This window comes from Corvus moneduloides, chromosome 12 (assembly GCF_009650955.1).
Source record: "Corvus moneduloides isolate bCorMon1 chromosome 12, bCorMon1.pri, whole genome shotgun sequence".
NCBI lineage: Eukaryota > Metazoa > Chordata > Aves > Passeriformes > Corvidae > Corvus > Corvus moneduloides.
In genome coordinates, this window is record NC_045487.1 from 12,848,836 (window position 1) to 12,869,978 (window position 21,143).

Sequence of the window (21,143 nt, forward strand, 5' to 3'; positions counted from 1 at the left end):
ACACCTGTTTATACAAAGATTTTATTTTATACACATTTACCTACAAAATATACAGCAGTTAAAAATAATGGATGGGCAGAAGACTTACTGGAAAAAAAATCCAGAAGACAATTCTTGAAGTTTCAACCGACAAAGTTACATCAATAGGCTGCCTTTAAAAGCCAGTCTACCCTGTAGTAGGGGTTACTGAAGTTGCAAGAGCTTTGCAGTTAGAGTCAATTTAAAGTCCAAAATATTTAAAAAGGCACCTTGAACAACTTAAACTCTTAAAACTTGACAGTTTTAGCTATTCAAAAGTTACACTTTATGCATATATCATCCACACCTTGTTGTTAACACTCTGAATAACAAATTTTGTTATTTTATTGTGGCACTCTAGATTTTCTTCCCCAAATCTGAAGTTATACATTTGCAATACTAGTTTCATATTCTGACTATCACAGCATAAAAATCCACTCAGACTGGTTGGGTGGACTTTAGATACAGTACAACCTTACAACTGGGAAGATACAAGCATATTTAAGACAATTTTAAAAAAATTAAAATCTTAAAATTAAGTGTTTTGAACCAGATCAAACGAGGAACTACGTATGACCACAAGGAAAGTGGCTGGTGCACTATATACACAACTTGACAAATGTGATCCTTGATATATTTGCGAAGTTCTTAGACAGTAAGACCAGTTTTCTCCAGCACAAACAGTCAGTCTTCCTGCGAGCCTTTAAACCAGTTCCAAAAAGAGTGACCAGGAGACAAGGACAGCTGTAATGAGGAAGTGTGCTAATAAAACATCAGGAGAATGGCAAACATTCCTTTCAATACTCTTCATGAGAACAAGAAAATCCACAGACCAGGTATTACTTTTTTCCTGAACATTGGCATCCATCTGCTATTTACAATAGCTTACAAAGACACGTAACACAAATGAGGTTTCATTTTCAAGTTCAACTTCATTGCCAATTAACATACTTCACCTGTATGTTCTGTTCTAGCTGAAGTAAAAAAGTGACACAAATACTGAAAAAGAGGTAATCAGAAGTAGCAAAAGCACTGATAATATGATAACAAAGAATTTGGATAAATATTCAAGAAAGTAATATTGCACACTTTCACTGTCAACTGTGTTAAGACTTTTACTCCCAGGCAGTGACAACCAGTCCCATTTGATTTTTTGCTGTCATACTACCTTAAAAAAGGTCATTTTTGGTTTCCATGGCAGTGGAAAAAAATGAAGGAAGACAGCCCTTATTGAACATGAGGCCTAGGTTTCAAAATTAATTTTCCAGTCTGCAAGACAGAAAACAAAATAAATAAAGTTTGAACCCTGAAAGTTGAACCAAACAATTACATTTCAATGTTATGGACAGTGCAAAACAACACACAAAACAGTACTAAGTATTCCACATTCCAGTTTTACAGACACAGAATTTGCTGAGGTATATACAAGTGCTGTTCAGAAAAACAAACTGTGTGTCTTTTTGAATTATTTCCTTTTTTTTTTTTTTTTTTTTTTTACAAACAAGGTTTAGGCAACGAAGCACTAACACTTACATCATCACAGGACATATTATATTCTGCCAGAACAGTTCGACATCGGGCTGCTATACTGTGTGGATTGTGTCAAGGAAAGCAGCTAACACTTGAACACACAGTAAGCAACAATTAAAAAGCAATATTGGCATAGGCTTCAACAACTGCAGTAACTACACCTGTAACCTGACAAACATTATCAAAGGATACATTGATGGTGCCACCACTCTTTTATGTATTCCAGCAAAGAACAAGCCTATTAGCGTAATACAGCTAATTGTGAAAAATGGGTGATTCCAAAGTGATGTGAAAAATGATACCTAGGAAAGAAATCAGATTAGTCCCACTGCATACTTTCTAAAACACACAGAAAGTCACCGCCTAGGTCGCTTAACTAAAAATAAAATACTGCTCCTAGCCATTTCCAAGTACTTGTGAACAATTCTTTAGATAAGCATTCAGGGTACAGTATTTTGGCAGACGTTATCCCAGGACACATTCCACAACAATTCCAGACAGCTTGAGAGCTTTACTAAAAATCATCTCCCAGTTTCATGTGAGAACCATGTTTAGCCTTTCAGTTTTCAATACACCACTTGACTGCAGCACCAAGCTATGGAACACACCACATTTGGCATTAGCCTGACCTTACCTTTTGTGTCTCTGGGTCTATTAACCAGTTCCAAGCCCCAGTTGCTGTGCAGACTGATACCACTATCAAAATCACTGATGAAGAAAAGAATGAGAGTCACAAACAGTATACCTCACTCATATTTAAACGCATTTATTTTTCAGCAGCAACTCAAACATATATTTCTTTTCTCACTTCTGAAGGAGGAAAAGCTTCTAATTGGAAAGCAGAAATGAAAATATGCAAAGAAACTTCTAATATGGGAAACCCTAAGGATTCTGTACAAGCTTCCTGGACAGAACAAGTACATATGAAAAATCTAAATTCTGTCAAGTAAAAACATCCTAGTCCTTTGAAGAAACCAAAGTTATCTTTTCAAAAGAAAGTTGAAAACGATCTAACAAAAGCATAAAGCTTCTTCTCTACATCATATAAATACTTTCTTTTCAGGATAACAGGACAAAAAGTTAACACTGGCTACACACCCCATTCTAATTAAAATAGAAAGTTCCTCTTTTATGTGAATTACAAAACAAGCAGTTTGGGAAAAAACATGAGTCACTGAATACAATACAGGTTATGCAAACCTCATTTAAATATGCTTAAAAGTTTCCAGTATTTTTTTAAAATTATAACTGACAGAAAATAGCAATTTTGGAAGCCAAATGCACTCCTAAAGCAGGCATGTGCAAATTTAGCAGAACTACAAATAAATATTTGCTTGCACCCTGATTGCTCAGAAAGAAAGGGGTTTGAGGTGGTGGTTTTGCTTTTTAAGTAGTCATTCCTTCAGTTTCTTCATTCAAAATTGACCTCTCAGGAGAAAAGATACTATTTTATGTGTTCTAAAAAAGTCTGTATTCTTTGAGTGGGTAAAAACCAGCAAAGTCTCAAAACAAAACAAAGTTGCGTGTTTCTACCACAGGGTACTAATCCCAAAGCTGGCAACATTTCTGTGGTATTTTCTGCCTTTCCCTCTCCTTCAAACTTTCCTGTCACAACAGCTGCCTTTATGGCACACTGCTGTAACTTTTTCACCTTCAGTTTTACAGGGACTATCTCACCTGATCATATTTAGTTTAAATAACTGTAACAACTGTCTGGAAAGTCTCAGCCTTGAAGAAAAAAACTTCAACAAAATAAAAACCAGAATAAAACAGCAACAAGCACAACAACTTATTGTTCCAGCTATTTCCAGAATAATTCAGCTTTGAGCCAATTCAATCTTAACCTCATTTTTCTAACTCTGGCTAAAGTATTAGTTTATTATCCTGTATTAACTTGTTGCAGAGTGTTCGAATGTGTGCCACAAATTTTAAAGCAAGTCTAAATACAGATTTTTCTTTGGCAAACCTAAATAGAAGATACACACTGGTAAATCTAACAAGCTTGAAAGACAGAATCCTATTTATTGCTTGGAACATCAAACTTACTTCTCCAACGTCCTGTAGCTGGTTGCAAACATGCAATGTATTCAGTAAGTCTTCTTTCAAAAGCTTTGAGATCTGGGGAGGATGTATATCAAACATAATTAGATCTTCATCTACTTAGTAAAACTTCAAAGTAGAAGATAAAAAGAATTCACTTTCCCCCCATGCACACCCAATTCTTAAACAGGCAGAGAAAACCAATGCAATGATCATTTATATGCAATGAAAGCCCAGTCATAGTAGCTTTACTCAACTTCAGGTAGAAAGTACAGTGTTAATCTAAATGCAAGAAACATTCCCACTTACAAAAAAGAAAAATCAATACAGTTGAGAAATCACACTATTTCAGACATCTTTGTAAATACTGAGTTAAGATTTATAGTAGCTTAAAGTGCCTCTGAAAACAGAAAGAAAGTATCACATTTTGAAGTATATCAGGAAACCATTAAGTCCTATAATCAATATAATGGCAATTTTTTTAAAAAAAGTTGGCCATTTGCTTCTGTTCAAGGGATTATTTGTAGTAATGTGGCTTTGTTTACTTTGTTTTGTAGAAACTTTGTGTGTCATATATATGCACACACATATGCAAAAAATCCCACAGCAAACACCAGTCCAATAATCTTACTCCAATAACTTCTTTTTTTTTAGATAGATCTTTCTTCTTATTACCATCATTTTCCCATGGTTTTTCCACTGAAATTACTGCTAAATCCATTTCAAGTTGATACTCCTAATTGTCTCCAAGGAGCTGTTTCACCTTAAGTCCAGGTTAGATTTACACTTCCGTTCAACAAGGTCAATATCTGACAACATTCCAGTCAAAACTAGAATTCTACCTAGAGTTAAATTTCAATTAGGATCAACTTAACTTTCAGCTAAAGTCTCCATCAGGATCAATGTGGAACTTCAACTTCCAACTATTACTATATTAGTTATCACAATAAAGCAAATGAAGAATAAGCTTAGAAGAAATAAATCTATTATGATCACTACAAAAGCAGTCTTCTAAACTGTGAATTTATTCCTAAGTGGTTTGCATGTGAATTTATGGGGGAAGATTACAGCATCTTGACTTCAGCCACAGAACAGCTAACTAGTCTTAATTACTGCCAAGAACACAGTAGTTAATGGCCTGTCCTCCACTTCCCTTCTGGGGAAGTTAAACCACTGCCGGCAATTATAGCTAATTAACAGTTGCCTGACTAGCACAAGCCCCTCCAACTAGTCACTGAAACGAGAGGGGGAACACAAGGCACCATATAAAAACCTGCTCTTTGAGAAACAGCACCCTGAAGGCATTAAATCAGGCTATTGACACCAAAGCTCTCAAGAAAACACTCATGTAACGCAGATATCACTGAAACAAAAAATGAAAAAAACTCTTTTCAGAAAAAAAGAAAATTGAAGTTTTAACTTATTTTCAACTACGCACATTCCAAGAACCTTCTCTGAGTTGATCCCTTTGGCAGCTGTGACTAGCAGGGCACGCTTCTGGGATCCCTCAGCTTGTACAAGCACAGCAACAAAGCCGTGACAACGCCGGACTATCGCTTTCTGTCGACGTTGCCTACTTCTAGTACCAGCTACAAAACACCTGCTAATTCCGAAACACAGGTGCATTTTTAAAATCTCTACCAGTCTTTGGACACTACAAACTCTTTCAGGGTTCTGACATCCTGTAAGCTGTAACTTCAAAGAACTAGTAACGCAAACCATCAAGTGTCTCCAGACAAGAAGCGGCTATTTGAGGTCGCGTTCTTCAAACGCAAGAGGAGCCCTGGCACAGTGTAACGCCTAGTGGGGCTCAAGAGCTGAAAGAAACGCGTCTCACGCAAAAAACCCTGAGCGGGGAAGGAGCTCCCAGAGCACAAGAGGGTTTTCATCAGCTACAGCCGAGCAGCGGCACCGAAAGGAACCGCGAGCACTCCCTTCTCCCAGGGCAGGCAGCAGCCCCTCAGCACAGGCCCTCCCGCGGGCCCTGCTCTCCGGGCCGGCCGGGGAGCAGCGCAGCCCGCCCCGAGCGCGGGACGCCGAGGTGGCCCCGGAACCCCGCCCCAGCTCGCCTGTCTGGGCCGAGGAGGAGCGCCGGGAGCGCGGTGCAGAGGGAGCCGAGGCCTCCCGCGGCCGCTTCGTCCCGCTCCGCAGGGATGGGGCAGCGCGCTCGGGCAGCCCGGGCACAGAGCCGGCAGCTCCCGGCTCGCCGAAGAAGCAGCTCCGGGCTCGCTCCGAGCGGCCGCACTCACCCTCAGCCTGGTCCAGGGAGTTCATGGCGGGCGGGCGGAGCGGCGCGCACCGGGCGGAGCACCGAGCACGGGCCGTTCCCCCGCGGCCCCACGCACCGCCCCGCCGGCCCGGCCCCGCAACAACGCCCCGCGCTACTCGCCCGCCGCGCCGCCCGCAGCAAGCGCGCCTCGCATTGGCTACCGGCAGGGAAGGGGCGCGGCGCGGCCGGCTCAGGGCGGTGGCTGTTGGCACGCAGCTGTGTTGACCTTTATTTATTAAACAGCAGCTTCGCGGGTTTTTTTCTTTTTTTTGCGCCTCCTAACACTCTCGCATGACTTGAGGGAGCTGTTCAATATAAGCATCTCGGCAGAAAATAAAAGCTAGAAAAGATACAATATTATCCCTTCCAGACAGTCCAGGGTCAACTTCTAGGCTTGTTCACTTGGGGGCTTTTCTACACCCCTCCCACTTGCAGTCACCAGACAGCACTCCGGCACAGCCAGGCTGCTCACCTGACTGCTTGTGAGAGCATTTCAGGGCACAGATTTAAACGCTGCTTTTGAAAACAGGTCCACTGAGACTGACTTATGATCTCCCCAGTAGGGCCAGACAAAGCTCTTGCAAGCTACAAGCACAAGCAGTAGGCTGAATATCCCACACAAGCAATTACGGTTCATCGGGGTTTCTATGCAGGAGGATGGCACTGGGCCATGAAGACCATCTGCCTCTGGGTGTGCGGTCTGTATCTGTGTTAGGAGAAGGGGTGCCAGGTGTTTCCACACATCACCCCTTACCCTTCGTCCCTTGGGTTTATTGCCGCAGGAGCGGTGTGGCACCAGAGGGATGTCTTTGGATAGGGACAGCAACAGTGATGGTGTCCCCGCTGTGCTGCCAGTGGTAGCGCTGCTCGTCCCGGCTGTGCTCCAGTGGTAGCAATCGTGTACTGGATGGCAACGGCTGAAATAGTGGCCATCCAAAACTGGTGCTGAAAGGTCGGGTTTCTTTGCCCGTTGTAAGTGTCCCATTGAACATACAGGGATCAGCCATCATGACCCCACAGCCCTGCCTGCTGCTGGCCCAGCTGGGCTACAGAGGTAACTGAACTGGTCTGTTTTCTAAATGAAAGCTTTCTGAGTTACCGACTGACACGATTAGTGAGCTCTCCAGGGACCCGGGCTCTCTGCACTGCCATCTGTTTTCAGCTGACTGGTACTGGAGCCTGGATTGCATTTTGTAGTCCAGTAAGAATTTTGTGTTGCTTAAAGCAGAGGAGCTGCAGTGCTCTCAGGAGTTGGAATGTGGTGTAATTTCTCTCCTTCTGTTTCTTAAAAGGAACTAGAGAAATCATGAAAATATGATTTATAGTAATTTTGCTGTCATTGGTTTAAGCATAATTACGAAAAATTGTGTTTTCTAGAAATTCATACATTACTTTTGCTTTGGTGATGGCTCACTGAATGTAAGTGATGGCCTATTATTTTCTTAATAGTGTTCGAGTCCAGCTCATAGTTTTGCCTAGTTAGTTTACACCAGTTTTGCCAGTGTAAAAACTAGAAGAAACACTAATGTTTCTTGTTGGTGGTTGGAATTATGTCTGCCATGTGGAAAGGCTGAACACCTCAGTGGTGTTTTTTCTGGCTGTTGACAAAGACTATAGCAGATGCTAGCACTGGAGTGTTTCACTGAACCAAAAGACCAGAGTGTGGGAAGAAGATGTTTTCTTCGTTACTAAAACTGTACTCTTGCAGTTTGTAGAACCTTAAATTAATCAGACCCCAAGAAACTGGATGCTGCTCTGAAATGTGCAGTTCTCTGCATAGCCCTTGTAGGTTTCCAGCATCCTGAAAGGATCAGAAAGTTGTAATTTGTATTAGGCTATTTATACTTCTGTGAGCTTGCTGATGTACAGATCTCCTCTGGTCTTTTATGTTGCTCCAGCTATTAGGTTTATATCTGAACAGATACAGATCTCATAAAGCTCTTTTTTATTCAAACTTTGATGATTTGTGACACTTAGAGGCTGAACCTACATTAGGAAAAAAAATTTCAAGAGCTATAACCCTTGAGATACTTAAGTAAATTATAATTCTTTTATTGTTTCTAATGTAAAGCTTCTTGGACAGTTAAAAATGTTTTGGGTTGTCTTTTTCCCCCAAATAGATTTTACTGTCTTCTGTACAATTCTGTTGACTGGCCAAGATAAATGAGGCAAGACAATGTAACTGTCATCACACTACAACTATAACTTGAATAAACTGTTTCTTAGGGTTAGTGCATCGGTTAATAATCCTTGATACCTTTTTCTGCCAACGCCTGTGAAGCCTTAAAATTAACAGCTTAAGGAAAAGGGCTCAGTGTACATTTGGATTGCTTCACAATGCTGAGGTGATTTGAAGAACCATGCTTTGTCAGTTTAGAGTGCTACCTCAAGTATCTCTTCTCGAAGGTGCAAGGGATGCATTTTCCTGGGTTTAGCATTTTTAGTATCTATTTCTGGTTCTCACAGCTGTACTTGGAGCATAATGTGAGAGCATCTGTTGGCAGCATCTGCTATCAGAGATAATTAGGATGGGTCACTTGTTTCTTAGTTTGATTGCTTTTCCAGCCTTCTGCATTTTTTAGTCTACGTATCCTTTCTCCTACTCATTTTCCTCTGAACAATCCCTCCCTCTTGAGGCAACATGTTATTTCAGAGATATGTGGTGATGTTTAAGGCTGTTGCATATTCAGGATTTTTGAATTTACTAATCCTGTATTTTTATAAATCTGTTTACTGTAGTAACTGCCTTCCAAGTTTGAAGAGTATAATCCTAACTTGCATTTAGTGATACAAGGATAGTGTTTAAATGCTTTATATTCGTTTTTTGAGTACATTTTGGAAGCTTAAAGCTTAAATCTTATCAAGAGACTGTCCTTTTTTTCTTTATTCTATCTCATTTTCTCTGAAAAGTCTTTTACTTATCTACAGTAGTGCTGGGGTTTTTCTGCAAGAGGATCCATATTCAGGACTTCTTGGTTTAGACAACAACAACAAAAAAATCTGATCAGAAAACTCCATTACTTTTTTTTTTTTTTTTTGGTAGCAGGCCTATAGAAAATATTTTAAAGTTTATCCTGGAAGATGCATATTCTGTAGAAAAGAGAATGCCTTTTGTAAGACATCTGTACGAAGTCCAGAGGATCATCTCTACACAATATAAGTACAGTGTAGAAATACAGATTTTGTTTGTGTGGCTTGATGTAATAGAAGATTCATTTTCACTTCTTAGAATTGTAGTATGAAACTTGTTCTGCCACACTGAATATAAGTTATGGTTTATATAAGAGAGAGGCTATAACTGTTTGAATTTTGGTAGTCTGAAAAGCTAATTTGTGTTCCTTTGCTCTTTTTCTGCAACTGGAGTGAGGTTTTTATATACTTCTAGGTACTTACAGCAGGGGTGGTAAAACTTCACTGTCATAACACTTCAGAAGACAGACTTCTTTCATTCAGGATAACTTAATTCCTTATTTAGCGTATTGTTTTTCTTTACACATTTGTCACACGAGAGGCACATCAGTTTCTGAGCGAGAAATAGAATCGCTGCCAGCAAACCAATAAGAATCTGCATTTCTGATGTTTCAGTAATTTTCTATTTGTGAATCAGACCATGATACTTCTTATGAACTTGTACTGCTGAACTGGCTGTGCATTTCTGTTACTTACTTACTGTGCTGAACTGGCTTTTACTCAGAAATTAGGCCCTGCCACCCCGAGCCCCTCTGATAACTGAGGACCAACTGGAATGCAAGGGGATTTATTTTCTGCCAAATTTACTTACACTTAGCACAAGAAACTCCCTCATCAACTTCTTGTTCACTTTTTTGTCACTTTTTAAAATTAGGATATGGATTCTGGCTCAGTCTTGAACCATATGTATTCAGCTTTTCCATTTTCTAGTCCTTCCCATTTAAATCCCCAGTAGAGTCTTCTCAGCCTCTTATTCTCTATGTTCTCCTACACATTGTATTTGGTTTTCTAAAAGCTGTCAGGGAACAGATGTATTAATATGATTTTTCTTTGTTTTCAGACTGCTTTAGTCCTTCAAATGTCACTCCTGGTATGAAAATAGAGTGACAACACTGTCTTCTTTTACTGACTTTCAGGTTGAAAGTGAAATGTTTAGAACAAGGACATTTTTCTTTGAAATCTTAGATTTATGCCAAAGACATTGCACCATAACAATACAGGCTCTTAGGAAAACCAAACTGTTTGTTACTAACAATGTAGAGAAGCCAAGACTAGAAGCTGGATCAGTTTCATTTCTTTTGGAGGTAGCGGTGTCATGTCTGTGCTGTGGGCAGACAGACCTTGAGAGGTGATGGGGCCGCTGTTCCTGTGTGCCTGATCATTCCCTGTGGGTATGTCCCCATCTCCCTCCCTGCCTGGCAGCTGCCACCTCTGAGTGGGGCAGCCCTTAGGTGTTCTCAGCAGCTGTGATGGGTGCAGAGCACAGTGGGACAGGTTGTGGTGCTGGAACAGCTGCATTCCTCTGGCAGCTTCCTGAGAGCTGGCATCTAATCATTTGTTTGAACTGCTCTGCTCACAGCCTGCCTTGTGCCAGACACAGGAGTAGGAGGTTTGTTGGCTTTTGAAATGATGAGCCATGTACACTGCAGGCTTGCCAGGATATGCTGTATTTCTTGTTGTATTTCTTGTTGTTTCCAACCATGGTTTTGGGCATTTGTTTGTTCAGCCTGAGATCCTATTCACAGCAGCTGCTGTGAGGGTTGTTTGCATTCAGTTGTCTGCTTGTCCTGTAGGGTTAAAGTTTGATACTACTTTTGCAGAGCACTCATCCCTTCCAGGCTAGTAAGTGCTTCTTATTAAAAACCAGCAAAATAACCACAAGCACACAAATCTGGTTACAGCTTTTATCTCACATAGCTCCATCCCATACCTGCTTCTAGAAGGGCATATTCTGAAATAACATGGCAATCCCTCTGTTAAGTAAACTTCCCTTGCTTTTCTCTCTGTAGTATTGCAGCTATACCAGAGAAGTGGGAGATAATTTCCCGTGAGGTTTTTGGTTAATCATCTTCTGAGGAAAAAACACTGTTTCTAGATAAATACAGAACCTAAATGGATTCTTTATATTTAATTATTTGTACTCAGGTTATCAGTACCTTTAAAAAACAAAATCCATTGTTAGTGCCCTTATAACTGGCAATCCTGAACCCACTTTCCTGTTGCTTCAATAAGCTGTACTATTTATGAATCTGTAATCATGGAAGTTCTTACTGAACTCAGCCAGACCCATAGCACTGAATTGGTTCTAAGCAGAAATCAAGCCCGGTCACACCCAGCCCCTCTGATCTCTGAGGTCCAGCTGGAATGCAAAGGGGGATATATTTTCCCTTAAATTTCTATTTCCTTACTGCAAAAGTTACTTCTAGATGCTGATGCTTAATGAAGGCACTTGCTGCTGTACACTTTTCAGTACCTCTTTACTTAAGGGAAAAATGGATGTAGCAAAAGCTTTAGAAGCATCTTGTGTAAGCAGAAAGTTTGGCTTAAAATGTCCCACTGTGGCTGCAAATTTTTGCTGTGACTGTTGTGATGTCACTGTACTTCTTTAGATTTTATTTAAGCAATGTCAGGAGGAGCTGACTGAGCTGCTCTAAGTGTGTTATAAGGCATTCAGTAATTTACGCAAACCCAAAGAAGGAAATCTGACCTTTTCACGTCTCCCTAGAGTTTGTTAATGAAGAGTGGTGAAGGAAAAATAGTACATTGCTTCTAGTTGATATGACACTCTTTACAAAACAAATGTAGAGTGAAAATCTATTAAATATGCTTATTTTATCAGTTTGGATTTGTCTAGCTTTTAAAAGTCTTTTCTGGTAACATAAACTCATATTTCTTACCTTTTCTAGTAGAAATCCTTACGAAATGCACTGTACCTTTAAATCAAGGTAAGAGAAGCTTAAGCAAATAATCATATTTAATAGTCTTTAATAATAATAGTAGCTTAGCCAAATAGTGATGTAGACTCATTATGCAAATATTGCCTGAATAGAACTGTATAAATATGCTTGTCCTTTTGGCCTTTGGTATGCTGTGTGTATATTTTGCAGGTCCCCAAAAAATTGGAAGGTGGCTTATGTTGGAGATAGGCAAGGAAGCTCATTTCTGATGAATCCTACATTGGTGTCTGTCTATTGTGGGTATTTTTTCAACATGGATTTAAAAGTATTTAGGAAAGATGTTCTGTAACACAGGTGAGAAATATTCCTGGTTAATCTCTAGTGTCTGGCTGTAGGCTGGTGGCTTTTCCTAGTCTCACTGCCTTCACCTGGAGTGAGATTTGAGTCCCAGCATCAAAATGGAAGAAAGTCTCGGAGAGAATGCTGTAAAAGTAATGCTCTGTGGATTGGAATAGATGAATGGGCTGCTCTCAGTAGAATAATTCTGAGAAGTTTGCAGCCAAGTTTAACCATGTTTCTTATGCATTTTTTGCATGTGTGACAAATATCCTCAGGGAAAAAGAAAAACAGGGGAAAACCCCCTTGCTTTAAAGAACTATTTTTATAATTTTTAGCAGTATTGTTAAACAGTAAAGTAGTGAAACTTGGTGATGTTCTAATATAGTTTTGCAGTCTGTGCTGCTCCTTAATTGATTTTTCACTTGGTTGCAGATGACTGCACTAGGGGTGATTGTAGAGAGAAGCTATACATGCAGTTTTACCAAAAGATGCAGAAAGAATGAGACACCTTCTGACTGTCATTGCTGTCACCAGCAAGGAGCAAAAGGAGGTTTCTATTAAGGGTTTGTTGGGGTTTTTTTGGCTAATTCTATTACAGAGATGGTAATTACATAGGTAGGTATAACCTAGTTCAGAAGTGTGACCCTGCAAATATGTAGATAATGTTTGAAGATCATGCCTATTTAATGTTTCTGAATCACCTTAAAACTTCTAGCTAGTTTTAAAATTTCTTATGCATCTCTGAGGCAACATTTTTTGCAATATTTAATTCCCTTCCTCTTCACTGACTTCCATATTTGATGTATCTCCTTCTGATAGTCATGACTGGAACTACCCCAGAGATTCTCTGTTTTGGTTCATGGAGTGTTGCACATTTGTTGTGGTACATAATCTCTTCAAACGAGAGTTAGAAGTTCTCTGCCACTATCACAGTTTAGTGACCTATTGAAATGTTTAGGCACAGAAATCCAGATAGAACTACAGCTGCTTCAGCTGGGTTGGTTAATGTGTCTGAAATGCAAAGATCATGTGGGATAATTGGAGCAGGTTGTAAATTGACTTATAATTTTTTTAAACTATTAAATAGCGAAGCTGAGAAATTCATTTCTTTTCAGTTGTTTTAAGCCAAATATGTGGCTTTATTATGTAGAGGAAACACTTTTAGAACTGCTTAAAAAAGTAGGTGTATTCCAATATATAAAATATTAGTTCTTCCCTGACTATCTACTGTGCCACTCATAATTTCAGGATCAATGTTAACAAACATTTTTGTTGGTGAAGCAAATGGAATTTGTGACTTTCATCTTTCCACATTGCTAAGAAATGTAATCTTCCAAGTTAAATGACTAAAATCAAGTTATCAGTAAAATTCTTAAAGGATAGTATTCAGCATCAATGCTCAGAACGTATGTATTGCTAGTCTTAATTTTTGTGCTATCTTCAGTATTTTTGCAAAAAAACAGGCTACTCACAAAATTACAGTAATGTCAGTGTAATAGTTCATAATAGACAATATTCTTTTCAGCTGAATATTTCCCATTATACTAGGGTGATGAGATAGAATCTGATTATAAATAGAAATAATTTTAATAGTTTTTTACTCTAGGACTAAAATGTGATCAAGTAGGAATCATTAACTAAAAATCTTCCTGATGTATATTACAGCTTCCTACTAAAACAAATACAAAATTTTTTGCATAGCTTAAAATAGAGATCACAATTACTTCCCAATTTTGTGGAAGCTGTTTCTGATCAAAAGAACACATTGTTCTGTGGGTTTCTCACACCTCAACATAGGACTTGGTACTTGTGGCTTCTGGCACATACAAGATGGCAACAGCATAGCAATGGGAAACAGTGACACAGACTTTTATATAACCAGCTTCTCTTTTCTTCAGGGGATTATTCTAGAGTTACAGGCAATCGCTTACAAGAACATGAACATGAGGTGAAAATAACATATCTCACATAAGTCAGATCTCATACCTGCACTCCAAGGAGTTAAATGACTGTTTTGTATTCTTGAACAGCTCAACGTAGCATTTTCCTCTTGCCCTGTAATCAGACTTCATTATTCTATCCAGAGAAAGTTTAGGTTGGTTGAGAGATGTTGCTTAAAATATTCTCCAATTTAGAACTGCAGTTTAAATTTCTTTCAACCCATTTAAATTTTAAACACAGATTCATTGCACTTCTGGGTAACAGAATTTGACCTAGTTAAAATGAGACAGCTTTGAAATAATTCCCTGAATTAATTTCTAACAATGCATAATACATGTAGTGATTAAATGTCTGTCCTGGATTGCTGCTTACATGGCATAAAATGCATGTAACAAACTCACATGTAATAATTAAATTATAGGAAGTTATATAGCAGCTGCATAGTTACAATTTCATTTTCTTGTGCTGATTCTCTGTAAATAAATAAAAATGCTTCTTGAGATTTGTCTCTATTTGTTTCAGAACTTTTTATTGTAAATGTACAAATTTCACATATTTTCATGTATCAGGAACACAATAATAAAAATGCAGTTTCTCCTGGAGCGAAAGTAACTGCCCCCTTCTTCAGTTAAAAATACTCGGAAATTAAGAAAAAAATCTGTACAAATCCTATTATTTCGGGTGTAGATGTTTGTAAAAGTCTTTGTGTGGAATTGGGAATCTTTATCTTGTTCATGATCTAAAGTTAAAACTGATCAATAATGATTTGACAGTGGGAAGGAGAAATTACAGCTTTTCATTTGTATTTCAAATGAAGTTCATTTACTGGTTCTAAATCAAAATTAACCTCTGCAGCTACAGGAGTGCTGTGTCAATACTGAACTGAAGGCTTTAAACATTTCACTCTGTTATATTGCACAGACTTAGCAGCTTTATTTTTCCATCTGTCTGGAGAAGTGCAAAGTCGATGAAAACACCAGTTTGATAAAGCCATCTCTCTCTTCTCTGTAGTACATCATAATGTGCCTGTGCAGGATGCACTGCCTCTCATAGTTAAAGCTTTTGGGAACAGATTTTCTGAGTGTGAGCAACAGGGGTGCACCAGCGTTTCACACAAGACAGCTGATCTGGTAGGTGACTGCCTACAGTGGGAACTGTGAGATGTGCAGTGTGCCTCTGGACATTAGACTTATTTCTGTTACAAGCAGGAAAATACTTGGATTGATTGGAGTTGAAGCCAGAAAGAGACCCTGCAACTACCAGAAGAGAGATAATAGAAGATATTAATTTTTTCCCTCTGAAATGCAACTCTGAGCATCTTTTAAATCTGATGTAAGCTTGCATGTACATAAGAAATAATCTGTAAATAAGTGATAGGCACTAGAGATCATAGGCTTGTATGAAAAATGCTGCTGTGTCTATTAATGGACGTGGATCCTGCAGTATGTGCAGATATTCTTCACAAAATTAGACATGTTCTAAGGACATATACACATGTCCCTAATGGGGAATTGCTCTCTCACAGGTTATGGTTGCAAAGTGTTTGATCATCTGCTAATGCTGTTGAGGATTTAAGTTGTAATAGCATTGCACACAGAAATGCATTTAAGTTAGTGATCATCAAAATCATCAGTTAGTTATCCATTAAAATAAAACGCAACTCTTGGTTTAACAGGATTCAATAATATAGTGGTACATAAACTTATTTTGATTTAAAAGTTTAAGATTCAGCAGAATACCTCAAAAAAAGTCCCCACCCAACAGCATATGTAAATTACAGACTTGGAATATCTGTATCATTTTGTCTGTAGAACTACTCTACAGAAAATTCTTGGGTCTCCTTGTGATAAGGGGAGAGTGATAAGGGGATAAGAGGATAGTGATATTCTTGCAGGCTTCTACTTGTGCTCCTAATTTCTTTTGAAGAGTTGCTCACCACTTCTGTTCATTTAGACTAAGCCTTATTGAACAAACTCATCCTTCACCTGAAGACACAATCTGATGAGGATGCAAGGCCACAGGCAAGCATTGCCATCCACACCTTAAGCACACCTTCACTCCTCTGCTGCCAAGCAGTATTGCTGTCGTAGGCCAGTCATCCCTTCCTAAGGTTAAACCTTGATTTGGGTGAAAGGCTGTCAGGGGTTCTTCTTCCAGCACTCTTTCAGTTTTGTATTTCAAAGTAATTAATTTTGTTTCCATGACTGACTTGATCACTTGCCACAGTACATTTACTCATAGAAGTAGAACAAAACATAGTAGATACTACATGAACTGCAATCAAGTAGATGGGTGAGATATGGAAAAATCTGAACTTGCAAATATTTGGCAGTGATCAAATAATAGTTGAAAGAGTGGAACTCAGCCATGCTATTTTCAGAGCAAATTTTATGTGAAAGAATTGGAGAGTAGGGGAGTATACTGTTCTTTATCTAAAAATGAATTCGTTCTAACATTATAAAAGCATAAGAACATAATGCTCATCTTTCATGTCCTTAGTCTGAAATCAGATTCAGCTACTGTCCTTGCATCTGTTTGAAGTTGGTATGGGTTGAGGTGAACACCTGGCTATTTTAGAAAGGCTTTTTTTCCTCCCCTGTTGTGAACTTTTCCCATTCTACAAAGCTTTCTTTTTTAGTTACCAAGTTGGTTGCAATTCTTTTGAGTTTCTGAAGCTCGTGGGAAACCAAAAGGGCAGCAGAAACGGTGAGGGCGGTTCAGGTTTTAAACATGAATATTCTTGGATGCATAGGATTAGAGTATAGTGTTTTGTTGTAAATTAAATACTGCTTTAATGATTGAAAATGATGGGGAAGTCAGCAAAAAATATTGTAACATCTGCTTAATGGGATTATTTTCTTTTATTAAATGCTGGTGTGAAAAGAAGCTACACGTACACTCTTGACAGCTATTGATGTGCTGAGTCTGATTCCTTGGATGAATACTAGGCACAAACTCTATCAAAACTAGTGACCTACATTATGGTCATGGATTAAATCCTTGCTTAGAACCAGCCTCAGATGACATTTGTTTGTCATGAAATAAAATCTGGCTTTAACTTTTCATGCCAATTGCACTTCATTTGTCAGTTTGTTTTAACTTGTGTGTGCAGGTTAACATTAATATCAGAGAGTTTGACTTTGTAGTGTGCTCATGCTATGATTAGTAACACTGCAGGCCAGTGTGCTCTGTCGTTAATACCTACGGGAGGGTTGGACTGGTGGCTCAGTGCCTGTACATCTTTTAAAGTAGGACACTGAATGAGAGAGGCAAAGGTGTTTGCAGCTGTAGGGGTATGGTGCCACTGCTTTGGCTGCAGTGCTCATTTCTAGACCTGCTTTCAGTTACCTGTTTTCAGACATTTCTTAAGCCTAGTGGTTTTAGACCCTCACAGTTAAAAGAGTGTCCTGTGCAAGCAAAGGTAGATTTTACTGTTTGTTTCAAAACAGTTGACAAAATGCAAAAACTATTTCCAAACAGGACTGTCAGATGCAAAGGATAATTCTTGACCTCTTCTTTTAGCACCTGCTAAAAAGGTTTGGACTTCTGGGATGTTCTTGACATCAACCTGCAAAATGGCGACAGCTTGGAGGGACACCTGGCCTTTTGCCACCAGGTGAGTGACAAAGCCCTGTAGCTGTTTGGTTTAATAACTGTAAATCAATTCTAGTTAGAACCTGATGCTGACAATGACACATCTCTTCTACCTGGAGAACTTAATAGAATTTAAATAATGAAAACAAAGCAATTTTTCTTCAAGCCTGTGTCAGCCTGAAAGGTACTGTTTCTATATGGAAAATAATTAGATCCTTCCTTCCTTCCTTCCTTCCTTCCTTCCTTCCTTCCTTCCTTCCTTCCTTCCTTCCTTCCTTCCTTCCTTCCTTCCTTCCTTCCTTCCGAATTCCTTCCTTCCTTCCGAATTCCTTCCTTCCTTCCTTCCTTCCTTCCGAATTCCTTCCGAATTCCTTCCTTCCTTCCGAATTCCTTCCTTCCTTCCGAATTCCTTCCTTCCTTCCTTTTCTTCCTTTTCTTCCTTTTCTTCCTTCCTTCTGAATTCCTTCCTGCCTTCCTTCCTTTTCTTCCTTTTCTTCCTTTTCTTCCTTCCTTCCGAATTCCTTCCTGCCTTCCTGCCTTCCTTCCTTCTCCTTCCTTCTCCTTCCTTTCACTCTACCCCTTATTCAAAAATCCACCACCATGTGTTTATATGAGAAGGGACTAAATAACCAGTTTTCATGCCAAGCATTTAATTTACTAATAAAACTTCGTGAGTTTTTGTGGTCCCTCTGACCTTTGTCATTCCTGTCCAACCATGGGCATCCATGCAACTGCCTGATTTTTTCCCTTTCAGGGTGGGACACCACAAGGACATGGAACACACCAAAGTTTATAGCAAATCATTAGGTTTGATAATACAATAAAATGAAACACTGAGGTGGCAATTAACCTTTCACTGATAAAAGAGGGGATTGATTTTTAGATGTAAGCAGATGTGGGGAGGATGACCAAATATAGAAACTACAACTGTATTTGTTATATTTTGTCACAGCCATTTGTGTTAAACCAGTACAGCCCCAACAGGGAGCTTTAGCCAAGAGGACACTGCTGACAGCACTGGCAATAGTGGAAGTTCTGTAACCACCATCACACCATCTGTCACCTGTGAGAAATGAAAAATTTAAAACAGTTTTTCCATTAAAACAAATGTTCATGGATGTCACTGTTGTACCTTTGTAATTTTAAATTAGAAGTTGTAAGCAGTCACAGAATAAAGTTGTGTGTTTTACACAGTTGCCACCGATTTCAGCTTGGGTTTGAACTTCATCTGACTATTCAGATTGGAATGGGCAGGTTTTGGGCTGGAAACCCAAAGGAATGGGCTGGCTTTCTCTGCATGTTGCATAGGGTGGATGGAATTTCTCTTAATTCATGGAAAGTCCCTCAGTTGTTTCTGCATTTTACCTTAGAGAGATGAAGGTGAAGAGATTGACCAAGAATTGTTGGTGCGAACTGCTCGCCTGTAAACTGACAGTTTGAAACAGTTTGGCAGTTTTATATCAGTCTCATTAACATGCTTGGGATTGGGTATTTTTGTGTTTTCAGCTGCTTTAATTTCCATTATAAATTAAAATTATAACAGTGGGAAAACTAAGGAAAACAATTGAAATAATTGTAGTTAGAAAAGCAGTCAAGTAAGCTAATGTGAAGAACTGCCTTGATTTGTGTTACATACATTCAATCAAATATCAGATTTAAACATCTTTAACATCCATACTATGCAAATACCAAGTATACTTGAACTTAATACATGCAAAATAAATGGCAGATGCTCTGCAAAAATACTTGATTAAAATATTGCTTATAGATTGAACATAAACAAACATGCCAGCAATGCTGATCTTGAAATTTTATGTGGATTTTTCCAACTTCTGAGAGAGACAATTACTTTCATACAGAAAATAGTTTAGAAGTATGGGAAGTATATGTCAAGTTACTGAAAGCAACTTCTGTAATGCATTAAATACATCATAAGTATTACTTGCAACCATAATAGGCACAGCACCTCTTCAGAAAGGAGTGAAATTTTAAAATTATTGGAATGTCTTAAAAAATGTGAAGTAGCTTTTGTTCTATATTTCTGGAGTGTGACAGCTGTTTTTCATAATAGTGGGAGAAAATTTCCACTGGTAGTGAATAGCAAAGAACATGACTAGTATGTGTTCTTATCAGTATATCAGAGTAATTAAATATTTTTGTTCTTCTTGAAAGACAGACTAATATCATCACTGTGCATTGTGTAGTGGAGCATTTCACTGTCTAGAATGTTACACAGTGACTTCAGTATCAAGTTTTTCCGATAGTGCTTGCTAGAGTTGCTCCATCACAACTCATGTTGTCAGATGACTTTTCATTATTAAATTCGTTCATTCTATTAATTAAATCAATTCATAAATTTACTTTTTTGCCAAGAAGCAATACCAGTTATAAATCTTAGTGGAACAAAATTTCTCTGCAGTGCAAACCATAGAAAATAGTCCTGTGCTGGAGAACTAAGTGATGTCTTTCTGTAAGACCTGCCAATTTATTTTTATCTTGCAGCTTTTTTCACTCATTCATCATTTTCATTAATACATTAACTAAACCCTTAGGAACTACCTGTCAGCCCAGAAGAAAGTAATAACATAACTTACTATTTTTCAAGACTCTAATATCAATTTTTAAGAATTATTTGTGGTAAGTTATAGTCTAATGGTAGTGCCCTCATTGGATGATAACTAGTCCTCAAAATTATTGAACCTCACCTAACTCCTAACTATGAATTTATTTAGCTGTTGGTACTACAATGTCTGAGGGCTGCACACACTTATAAATTGCCCTGCTGGTGTCCATGTGAGATAGAAGATTGCATAGGCTTTCCCAGGGGAACCTGGAAGCTTGTTTCAGAGTCTGGAATTGAACTAATTCTCTTGAGCCCCACAGTAGGTCCTTAATCACAAAATCATTCCCCACTTCCCCCAAAGGGATTAAATGTAATAACTTGTATCATTTAAGGGCTTTTCTTTTTTAACACTTGAGGTTGAGGGTTTGAGGTGAACTTTGCTAAAGAGTTAGCTGTCACGGTGTAGAATTTCTCTTTCCAAAGGCGGGGAGTGGGAAGTTGAGATGCTGCTCTGGCACACAGGGATTGATTGGGCCCGGCTGGCCCTGCAGTGGCCTCCAGCTGTGAGTGGCACCTTGGTAAACACTAATCCTTCTGTGTCCTGAGGAAGGTGCTAAAACCAAGTATCCCAAGGAAATACAGTGAAAGACGTACATACCTGCACTGTGAAGAATGGAAATGAGACGTGTAAAAGGGAAAAGGAATAATATGTCATTTTAGGAGTCAGCTTGGGCCTCTGATTTCACATCTGAACAGGCAATTTAAAGGCGCTAAAAATGCAAAACCAGTTTATACCTACATTTGGACACAAGTGGGGACTTCTGTGGGTGCTTACTTTTCAAGGAAATTAGATTAAATTCAGTAACTGTTTGGACATGAAATTAGCGTAAAACTAAACTCAGCACACCTGTGCACAAAGGAAATGTTTGAAACGTCAATCATTTAAATACAGAAAAAAATCCCACACAAACCAGCCAAGTCA

The 21,143-nt window shown here is 38.8% G+C and overlaps 1 protein-coding gene across 2 annotated transcripts; it reads right to left on the minus strand.

Annotated features, from left to right (window-relative positions):
* Nucleotides 1-3: 3 nt before the first annotated feature.
* On the minus strand, nucleotides 4-5,959 carry CNEP1R1 (CTD nuclear envelope phosphatase 1 regulatory subunit 1). 2 transcript variants are annotated; one of them, XR_004242507.1, is made up of 7 exons: nucleotides 5,838-5,959; nucleotides 3,595-3,666; nucleotides 2,183-2,256; nucleotides 1,741-1,850; nucleotides 1,552-1,606; nucleotides 1,187-1,287; nucleotides 4-762 (listed from the first exon to the last, which is right to left on the minus strand). XR_004242507.1 is itself a non-coding variant. In XM_032121487.1 (6 exons), the coding sequence occupies exons 1-6, from the start codon at nucleotides 5,860-5,862 to the stop codon at nucleotides 1,246-1,248; spliced, it is 378 nt and encodes a 125-aa protein (XP_031977378.1). In that variant the 5' UTR covers nucleotides 5,863-5,959; the 3' UTR covers nucleotides 4-1,245. The 2 variants fall into 2 exon arrangements, 1 of the variants encoding a protein (XP_031977378.1); XM_032121487.1 differs by having other exon boundaries at nucleotides 4-1,287.
* Nucleotides 5,960-21,143: the final 15,184 nt, after the last annotated feature.